This window comes from Chelmon rostratus, chromosome 12 (assembly GCF_017976325.1).
Source record: "Chelmon rostratus isolate fCheRos1 chromosome 12, fCheRos1.pri, whole genome shotgun sequence".
Taxonomy (NCBI): domain Eukaryota; kingdom Metazoa; phylum Chordata; class Actinopteri; order Chaetodontiformes; family Chaetodontidae; genus Chelmon; species Chelmon rostratus.
Window position 1 is genome coordinate 24,977,522 of NC_055669.1, and position 10,323 is coordinate 24,987,844.

Here is a 10,323-nt window from a genome sequence, read left to right on the forward strand (position 1 = left end):
CCAAACCTGGAACCTCAAAATTTGTAAAAAAAAATACATTTAGATTATTAAAATGAAAAGCAGCAAATCCTCACATGTGTGAAGTTGGAACCATGAAATGTTTTTATAGGAGATATCAAAATAGCTGCCAACTGACTCTTTAATTGATTAAGCAACTAATTGTTTCAGATGTACTTGTATAAACTATTGGGAAGTTTAAACCAACAACTTAACAAAATATCCAATTTTTCAAGCTGTTCATATGTAAAAAAAAAAAAAAAAAAAAAAAAAAGTTAAGTAACGAGTACCTAAAATTCTCAGATAGTTGCAGTGAAGTAAAAAGTATAATATCTGTCTTTGAATGTATTGGAGTGAAGTAGAAAGAAGCATTAAAAGAAAATACTCAAGTGAAGTACCTCAGATTTGTATTTAAGAGCAGTACCTGGAAAAAAAATTAAGGTATTAATGGAAACCAGATATTTCATTTAGAAACATTTCCATTTAAAAGGATTTATGTATTTCTTGTGATTCTCCTTTCTGCCACTAGAGAAAGGAAGTTCCCATTGGTCACATTCTTCTAACGTCACAGTGTGGCGCGGCGTGATGACGTTTCCTTACGAGCCAAAAATGGCGAAGAAACAACGTGGGGAAGCAGCTTCGGCGTCAAAGACCGCGGATATCGAAGAACAGACAGAAGATTTCAGTTTAGCTCTTGCGTCCAGTGACGATGAGGCGCCCGAAGAGGTGACCTTTGAAGACTCAAAGGCTCAGGCTTTACGGAGCATGAAACAGGCGCTGGACACGGCCAGAAGGTAGCTAACTAGCTATTGGTTATGGAGAGGCCGTAAAACCAAACTCCATTCAAAACATTGTGCATTTAGGGGGTTTCGAGCAAAGGAGCTAAATGCATGCACCTTAACAAGTTATTCATCATATATTCTGATTTTATCTGGAGGAATTATCACGTCGGTGCGCACAATCAGCACTGAGCAGCTCATTTTTTGACAACATGCTGTAATTGTAAGACTGTAACACTGCCAACTTAACATCGCTAACGTTACCACAGTGCGTAACGTTAGTTAGTTTCAAAGCTGATGTGAATGTGAAGTGTCTCCCAACAATCCGCAATTTATATAATGTCAAAATTTGATGCGTGTACGTTTGCGGGTGAGCAAAATATTTGACAATATTTAAATGGAGTTTGGTGTGACGGTTTGTCCAGACAAGAACGCTGTCAGCTGCTGCTGCAGCTTAACGTTACACCGGGGCTACAACCATTGTAGGTAACAGCTGAGGTGACACTTATCCATGTTTGCAGGGAAAAGGAGCTGCTGAAAGAGAAGAGAAGGAAGAGGCAGGAACTGTTCCAGGAACAGAAGGTCTGTGTGTGTGTGTGTGTGTGTGTGTGTGTGTGTGTGTGTTAAAACTGTCTAGTCATACCATTTCATAGGCATCATGTTTCAGTTCCAGTTGCTTCCGAATCAGCCTCATATCAGTTTGCACTATCTTAATGATTACAGATGTGTGCTTTCACAGATTGCAGCCATACAACAGAAAGTCTGCGAGACACTTTGTGTTTCATCTGCTTCTCTTTTGAGCAGGAATTGGTGAAAGGCTGAATCGTGACTTTTTGAAGTAATTTACATCCAACATCTTCCAATTTGACATGAATCAGACCGACTGGATGCAGCAGCCAAATGTATTATCTACGTGATGACGTTCAGTAAAGTTTTCTTCACTCTGCTGCTCCCCACAGAAAAGAAAACTCTTACCGGCTGAAGTGTTGGAGGAAATCGACTCGACTCCTCCAAAGTGAGTTTACTGCCCTGACTCTTTCTGCAGATCTTTTATAGAACACATTTCTCTTCCATCACTGCTCGGTGAACACTGAAGTCTGCTTTCTTTTCCAGGAAGCAGAGACAGTCTGAAGAAGAAGGTAAAGAAACTTCCTGCACGTTTGTCAGATTTTTAACATTTAGCTAACAGGACGGACGCTGCTGAGCAGAGCAGCAGAATAAGCCTCAGTGTGACTTTTGCTTTTTCCCAAACTCACCCAGCTGAAGAGGAGGAGGAGGAGGAGGTGAAAGAGGAAGATGGTGACAGCAGGAAGACGAAAAAGAAGAGTGGGAAGCTGGCGCATACCCGAAAGTATGTAAATACACTTTTCTGTAATTGTTGTATTGACTGACAAGACGTGAACCTACAGTGTCTAAAGTCCAACTAATCATCAGAGTGAAGTCTTTTTTTCAAGCTTTGAACGTGATCTTTTAAGTTTTATCACGCTGAGAAAACTGCATCAGCTGAGGAGTCCTGTGAGACGCTGAAAACAAGTTAGAATTGGACCCAGACTTGTTTTTTTTTTTCTTTAACATTGCAGCTTTTCTTTTAACACACTGCATGTTAATTATCAGCAGTTAGAAAATAACAAGAACAACAGGAAGCAGCTCAGATGACAAGCGGGCGAACACGATTTCGTGGATTCAATGGATGAAGAGACAGTTCTGTCTTATTGTTTGACCTCATTGGACTCCCAGATTTAAAAGTAGATGAGTGAAATACGTTATGTGGCCAAAAGTATGTGGACTGGGGCTCTTTTTTCTGGTTTGGTCGAGGCCTCTTAGTGAAGTCAAATCTTAAAGTTAGTCCAGTCCAGAGTGGACCGAGTGCTTCTGTAATTCCCACAGAGTAGGACGTCTCCTCTCTGCAGGGTTTGTAACAAGGTTTGGAAAATGCTGAACTATGACAGTTTTATTTTCAGGGATGATGATGATGATCATGAATTAACCAAAAAACTTGAGTTTTAAATTGGTGTGTATTAAATAATCATGATCAAAACATACAATCAAAGCTGGGGATTAAAAAAGTCTTATCTGGTAACGTAAAGTGACAATTTACATCTTCTTTATACTTTTTATTATTCATATACTTTTCTTTAAAGTGAAAACATAATGTTTTATTGGTTTATTTGCCTTGAAAGTGCTTGAAAAGGGCTTGAATTTCTCCCAGTTTAAATTTCACTCATGATGTTGGAAGTCTAAACTGGACTCGTCGCCGTTTGTCAGTCTGAAGGGAAACTACACGGTGACCACGGTGAAGGAGCGAGGGTCGGCCTCCTTCCAGCGGCAGACGGCGGAGGATTTCATCCAGTCCAGACTGTACGGACCAGGAAGCTGCAGGAGCACAAGTAAGAGGGCGTCACTCAATGGCTCAATCCCACACACACCGTCCTGCAGCCACAAACGTGGATTAATCCGCTGCGGAAAATAGTCCCCAACAGAAGCACTATTTCCTCCTGTTTGAGTAGCGTTTGATTAAAAACTGCTGCTTTGGGAAATGACTGCAGCGACAGAGTAGAGAAGCCAGGAAATGTTGGGATGGTGATTTCACACTTGACGTTTTTCTCTTCTGAAGCCGCCGTTTGTTCTCATCGTTTGTCGTGAAAAGATTTGTGCGAGCTACACTCTGTGGCAGCAGTCTGTAAAGACGATGATCTGTCTCAATTTGAGCTTCGCGACAGTGACGGCTGTCTCGTCCCGCTGCGGCGTCCGCTCTCCTGGACGCTGCGTCCGCGGAGACGACGCCAACATTCACGGCTCGACCGTCGGTCCGGGCGAACTTTTTCACGCTTTATGTCCTTCTGCCTTCAGGTAACGAGCTGCTCTCCCTCCAGAACAAGACGGGGAGGAAAAAAAGTGCGGCGGTGCAGTTTGTGAAGAAAGACTGGGGTAAGTTTCTTTGATTTTGCATAGAACTGAGGAATGAGAAGGTTCACGCGTCTCATTGGTTGGATGTTTCTGTGGCACTGCAGCAGAGTCCAGAGGAAGGTCCCACCTGCACAAATATCAGGCAGTTTACTTTATTACTAGTCCAAGTCAGATTCTCCAGGGAGCTGCTGTTAATTCCACTCGTCTGCATCCCGGTGTGCAAAGTGGATTTCCCCTTCCAGCTCTTACCTGCAAAGCCAACGACTAACTCCCATCAGCCTCAGCTGCACTTAACTGCTAGTTAGCAAACGTTGGGATGCTAGCACGCTCAACTATGATGGTGAACGTGGTTATCTTCTAATTGATCACAATCTCAGCTGGACACATTTGCTCTAAATTGGCAAAGACTAATGGTATACTTTGTAAAGTCGGACACATACTGAATCAGAAAACAATGTACATTCTATGCTGCTCGCTTTTTCTTCCTTATCTGTCCTATTGTGCTGAGGTGTGGGGTAATACCTACAAATCCAAATAATATACAAAAATGGTTTGAAGAAAGAGAAAGTGGTTATAATCTAAGAAGGAGAGGGAATGAATGAGGGGTGAAGTTGTGGAATAATTTACCTGTAACGATCAAAGAAAGTAAACACATCGCTCAATTCAAAAGACAGTTTAAAATTTTCACATTAGAGAACTATTGAGGTGAAGGTGGGCCAAATGTTTCATTTCCACTTTAAGAGGTTATACCGAATTGTTTAGCCATAAAGTCTGCATTTTTTCCTTTTTTCAAATTATTTCTTGCATTATATTTTCAGTATATGAATATATAGATGAATTAAGAGTTCCTCATTTGGACAAATGGCAGTACTTTGATAAAATAAACAGTAGCCATGTTAGAAAATTAAGATGTATAAAAGGGGAAGGTAAATATAAGTTAGCTTCTTCCTTCTCCTTTTTTGAACATGTAGAGACCTTTAATTTATTAATTTCAATGAGAAATGTCATGTGAAAAATGCTTCCTTGCTGAGTCGCATGTTCAAAAATAAATTTCATTTCATTTCATTGTCAACATGCTAGCATTTTAATGTTAGCGTTTAGCTCAAAGCGCTGCTGTGAGTCTTTTTTTAAGGCGACTTGCTCCTCTCAGCACATGATGTAAAGTCTTTTATCACTAAAAGTAAGTGAATCTTTCCATAAATGTGTGTTATGTGTTCATGTTAAAATGAAAACCAGCTGATTGACCATGACAGTTTTTTGGCCTGAGAACGCCGTGCCGGTCGGTCTCTGATCGCTCGTCTCTCCTGTCTGATCCTCCAGCCTGTAAAGAAAAAGCCAAAGCGGAGAAACTGAAGAAGAGGTGGATCCACAAGCAGCAGATTCCCTCCAGCTGACCGGTCTGTAAACACCTGACCCGGGTCAGCGCACCTTCGCTGCTCCTTCTGCACCCTGAATGTACACCAGTCACGGCCGACACTCACCGACGCAGAGGAGGACAACGGTGACCAAGATCGAAGCGAACGATAGAAACTTACAGGACGATGAGCAGCAGGATGGAGGTGTGAGGTGACCCCCCAAACAGCCCATAAATTGATTTCTCATGAGCTGGAACTACGAGCCTCGTGCTCCCGTTCATGAACCAGGACGTGAAGACAGTCGTTTAGAGTTTGAGGGTTTTTATCTGTTATAATCTGAGAATCAGCTGAGCTGTTGTCTGTAAAATGACTATTAATAAACTCGTTATATTTTTTAAAACACACACACAGAGCTACTAAAAGGACCTTTCAGCTGTAATCAACATCGTTGAATCAGCTCTGACAGAACAGCAGAGAGGATCACAGTGTCAGTGAGGACGGACGTTCAGATGCTCTGTACGGGGGGGGGGTCAGAGGATAACTTGTAATTTAACGCTGTATAAATAAAGTTGACTTACAAAGCCTTGATATGTTCAAAGCTCAGGAAAAGCTTCTAAGTGGACCCTTTGTTAAGATTTTTCACAATAAAGGCCGTTATGTCGATCATGTGACCTGAGTCCTGGGTTAAGAACCACCGCTTTAAATCAGTTATCGCTGCTTTTCTGGGTTTTCCAGCATTTTTAGTTAAATCTTTGGAATTTAAATTGTTGATTTGATTAAAAAACTAAATCAACGTGAAGTAGAGCCTGACTGACTTCAGCTTCACTATTAGCATATACACTAACCGGCCACTTTATTAGGTACACCTGTCCAACTGCTCGTTAACACAAATTTTTAATCAACCAATCACATGGCAGCAACTCAATGCATTTAGGCATGTAGACATGGCTAAGACGATCTGCTGCAGTTCAAACCGAGCATCACAATGGGGAGGAAAGGTGATTTAAGTGACTTTGAACGTGGTCGTTGGTGCCAGACGGGCTGGTCTGAGTATTTCAGAAACTGCTGATCTACTGGGATTTTCACACACAACCATCTCCAGGGTTTACAGAGGATGGTCCGAAAAAGAGAAAATATCTAGTGAGCGGCAGTTCTGTGGGTGAAGATGCCTTGATGATGCCAGAGGTCAGAGGAGAAAGGCCAGAATTTGGAGTCAGCTACATGAAAGCATGGATCCATCCTGCCTTGTATCAACGGTTCAGGCTGGTGGGGGTGTAATGGTGTGGGGGGATATTGAATTGAGCATCGTTTCAATGCCACAGCCTACCTGAGTGTTGTTGCTGACCATGTCCATCCCTCTATGACCACAGTGTACCATCTTCTGATGGCTGCTTCCAGCAGCATAACGCACCACGTCATAAAGCTCGAATCATCTCAGATTGGTTTCTTGAACATGACAATGAGTTCACTGCACTCAAACGGCCTCCACAGTCACCAAATATCAATCCAACAGAGCACCTTTGGGATGTGGTGGAACGGGAGATTCGCATCATGGATGTGCAGCCTCCCCGGTTCGATCCCGCCTGGGGTCTTTCTGTGTGGAGTTTGCATGTTCTCCCTGTGCAGCGTGGGTTCTCACCGGGTTCTCCGGCTTCCTCCCACAGTCCAAAAACATGCTTAGGTTAATTGATAACTCTAAATTGTCCGTAGGTGTGAATGAGCGTGTGGTTGTTTGTCTGTATATGTAGCCCTGTGGTAGGCTGGCGACCTGCCCAGGGTGTCCCCTGCCTTCGCCCGAGAGACGGCTGGGATAGGCTCCAGCCCCCCCGTGACCCTGCAAAGGATTCAGCGGTGTATAGATGATGGATGGATGGATGTGCAGCAACTATGTGATGCTCTCATGTCGATATGGACCAAACTCTCTGAGGAATGTTTCCAGGACCTTGTTGAATCTATGCCAGTAAGTATTAAGGCAATTCTGAAGGCAAAAGGGGGTCCAACCCGGTACTAGCAAGGTGTACCTAATAAAGTGGCCTATGAGTGTGTGTGTATATATATATATATATGATAGCCCATAAGCGAAACAAAGCTATCACTTTATATCAATGTCCACATTAGCATTAAGTTGCTTATTTGTATGCATATTGGCTCTTTATCAGTCAGATTAGTGCTCTCATTGCTGAGCGGACCAGTTTTTCTCATCACTTTTCATCATACAGTCGACCGTGTTGACCAATAAAACTGGAACTGACACTTCATGGCTTATTCTGCACAACCGCACTCTCCAACCATGAGGCTGCTAAGAGTCTCCCTGAAGATGTTGTACATGAATCACCAAATAACCTCCAGAGTAAGGCATTACGTGCTTCATAATGAGGAACGAAGAGCCAATGTTGCTAATAAGCAACTGGTTAACGGTCATGTGCTCCTTGATATAAAGTGACCAACAGGAAATGACAGTACAGAAATGCAAAAGATAGATTTGCTATTACTGTTTGTGTTAAGTATGAAATAAAGACACTTTTTTTTTTTTTTTTTGAGTCTGTTCGCTCATTCAGAGTCCGTGAACTCACTGGAAAGGCAGGAGACAGACTTCAGCTCCGGGCGTCATGCAGCATCCACACAAGTGCCATCATCATTTGTCATTTTTAATATAAATCTTTTCACCCTCACACAAATTGCACTTTTTTTTTTTCTCCAAATGGACACACAGTCAGCAGTGGACAACTTACTGGTTGACATCTTCCTTATACACCGTGAACTGGCTAAAAGAAGGAGAAACAAAAAGAATAAAATAAGAGACATCTAACTTGATCTTACCACCACTTTACTATGGCATGCATAGGTTTCAGACCTTACTCAGAAAGAGACAACAGACACTTTGTCTAAGAAGTTTTCTAAACGATGCCGTGACTGCTTGCGATCCGAAAAAACAAAACAAAAAAACAAAAGAAAAGAACAAACCATGGTACAGAAAAGCTCGGTTCCACCATTAGAGGAAAGGTCAAGTCCGGACCCCTGGGACAAACTAGAGGAAGAGATGGAAAAGCCTCGGCAGCACTCGGCGGCGAGGTCGTCTTCCTCAAGCATTTGGTTCTTTATTTAGTAAATGTGGTGGCCACAGTGCAGCTGACATGAATGCTTTTCATTGTTTTTTGCGTTATTTTGATGCTTTTTGAGCACTAAGAAACGCAAGAGGCCAGAGCGTGCAGAGGGAGCTCGCCCCTGAGGGATGCTGGGTAGACGAGGGCACTTTCACACAAGTGGACTTGAGGGCTTTTCATACCTGAATGCTATTTCAACAGCAGCTTTACAAATAATGACCAGACGGCAAAATGCTACCAGGGAGCAGCGTGGAGTCGAGGCTGGCTGAAGGCGAAGCAGCGTCGGGGCGAGTTCAGGTCGACGTTATTCATCAGGCAAACGCTAAAACAAAACAAGCGACAAATTTCACTTCCGCTACCCGACATCAACGCAAGCTGAAACGAAGATTATTTTTGCAGAGAAATTAGAATATTTATCTATTTAGTCAGAGTTGTGATTACCAAAGAAGAAATTAAAGTTACTTATTCTTCTGCAATGACAGCGCCCCCTACATTAAGTGTTTTTTGATATTGACTGCTGATGTTGGTACTGCTGACCTGACTCATGTGTACAGGCAGACATTAAAAATGTGTTGTACTATCGCTTCTCTACCAACGATAAAGGCAGTTTAACAGCTGGGGGCTGATGTTTCTTTGTCCAGTGGCTACAGGGACACGCTGAGCGACTGTCAGGACGCCAGCAGTGCCTCCAGATTCATTTCCTTTTTCTAAACTGTACATTTGCACACATGCAGTTATGCGTGTGACAAAAGCTCATTAAAATCAATTAAAGCTACGTGGCTTGCAGCTTTTCATGGAAAAAAAGAAATTCACTATGAATTTAAAAACGTTTGGCAACCAGCTGAGTCCCATCCGACTCGGTACATCGGTATAAAATACGCAGTGCTGTGGTTACAGGACGACTCAGTGCTATGAGTTTGGACGGGGGGGGGTACTAAGTACTAATTCTAGCGGGAATCGGCGCTAACATTAGCAAGCTATCTGGCTTCAACTTTCAGGTTAGAAGCTAATTAGCTTAGCTTGCTAGCTTCCACTTCAAGTTGAATACAAGCTTGACAGGACAATGATTTTTCCAAAATGGCTGTTGTAAAGGGACAGGTAGCTGAAACTGCTAACGTCTGACAACCAAAACAAAAAAACCACACAGAAACATCTTGTGTCTTCGTTCAGAGGCTTCAACGCTGTAGTGTTGTGGTATTTTCCAGGTAGCAGCGCAGCACAGAAGTCGTCAACGCGGCGGTACCAGCTCTGCTGTCGGTCAAGAGATGGGAAAGGTCCACTCGGAGACAAAAATACTTTTATCCTCTTTTGAAAAACAAAATATGCACATCCGCTGCACTATTTTTATCTTTCCTAACACAAAGAGTGAGAAGAACTCCAATTTCAGTTTGACTTTAAATCAGAGCTCGTTTAGAGGGTGACTTCATTCAGATCAGTTTGGCTGTTGCTTGTTTTTCTGGTCTGAGTTCAAGTCTGAAAAGCCCGCCGCCATGCTGCTTTAAAAAAAAAAAAAAAAAAAGAACAAAAAAAGCAAGTCCACCTTTAATCGAGGCCCGGGGTCGGTCGGCTGCTCGGCTGGACCTTCCTATTCTAAACCGAGGAGGAGGAACAAACGGACATTTTGGCTCCTGAGTTCTTCGTGGGTTAAGGGTTAGCATAGACGTCAGTACGAAAATAAAGATTAACAATGTTTGCATCAAACCTGCTGTGCAGCTGGGGGTGTGGGGGTAACCAGTAAAACGGGGTCAGAGATCGTCACAAGGTTCCTACGCCAGGTTTCAGAAATTCCAGACTTCGTCCGGACGTGTTCGAGGTTTCTTCCCCGTTATTTGCCTGATTTGGCTGCAGTAAAGACAGATTACTACACAGCAGGTACCACAGTATGTGACATCAAAGTTCTAAAACTCTGTTTCAGCACTAAAGACGAGTTATGTTTTCCAAAATCTTACAGACCTGGAAACGGTCAAATATGTCAGCTCTCCACCTGCGTAGGAACCCCGGACTCGACAAACAGGAAACGTGTAGAGACTAGAAACAACCAGCACGCTTCAGGAGTCACTGGTGTCAGTACAAAGCTTTAAAGGATTGTTTTTCTTCAATGATTTCCTTTCATTTGATAACTAAATATCTCACTCTATTGATATAATTCCATTTTGTTAAATTCATATATAAATGTTAACA

At 42.7% G+C, this 10,323-nt stretch overlaps 1 protein-coding gene across 1 annotated transcript; it reads left to right on the top strand.

Annotated features, from left to right (window-relative positions):
- The first annotated feature begins 572 nt into the window (after positions 1 to 572).
- On the top strand, positions 573 to 5,936 carry nol7 (nucleolar protein 7). Its single transcript, XM_041949093.1, has 8 exons — positions 573 to 791; positions 1,298 to 1,358; positions 1,736 to 1,791; positions 1,890 to 1,915; positions 2,037 to 2,127; positions 3,042 to 3,163; positions 3,627 to 3,704; positions 5,004 to 5,936. The coding sequence occupies exons 1-8, from the start codon at positions 583 to 585 to the stop codon at positions 5,075 to 5,077; spliced, it is 717 nt and encodes a 238-aa protein (XP_041805027.1). The 5' UTR covers positions 573 to 582; the 3' UTR covers positions 5,078 to 5,936.
- The last annotated feature ends 4,387 nt before the right edge of the window (positions 5,937 to 10,323 follow it).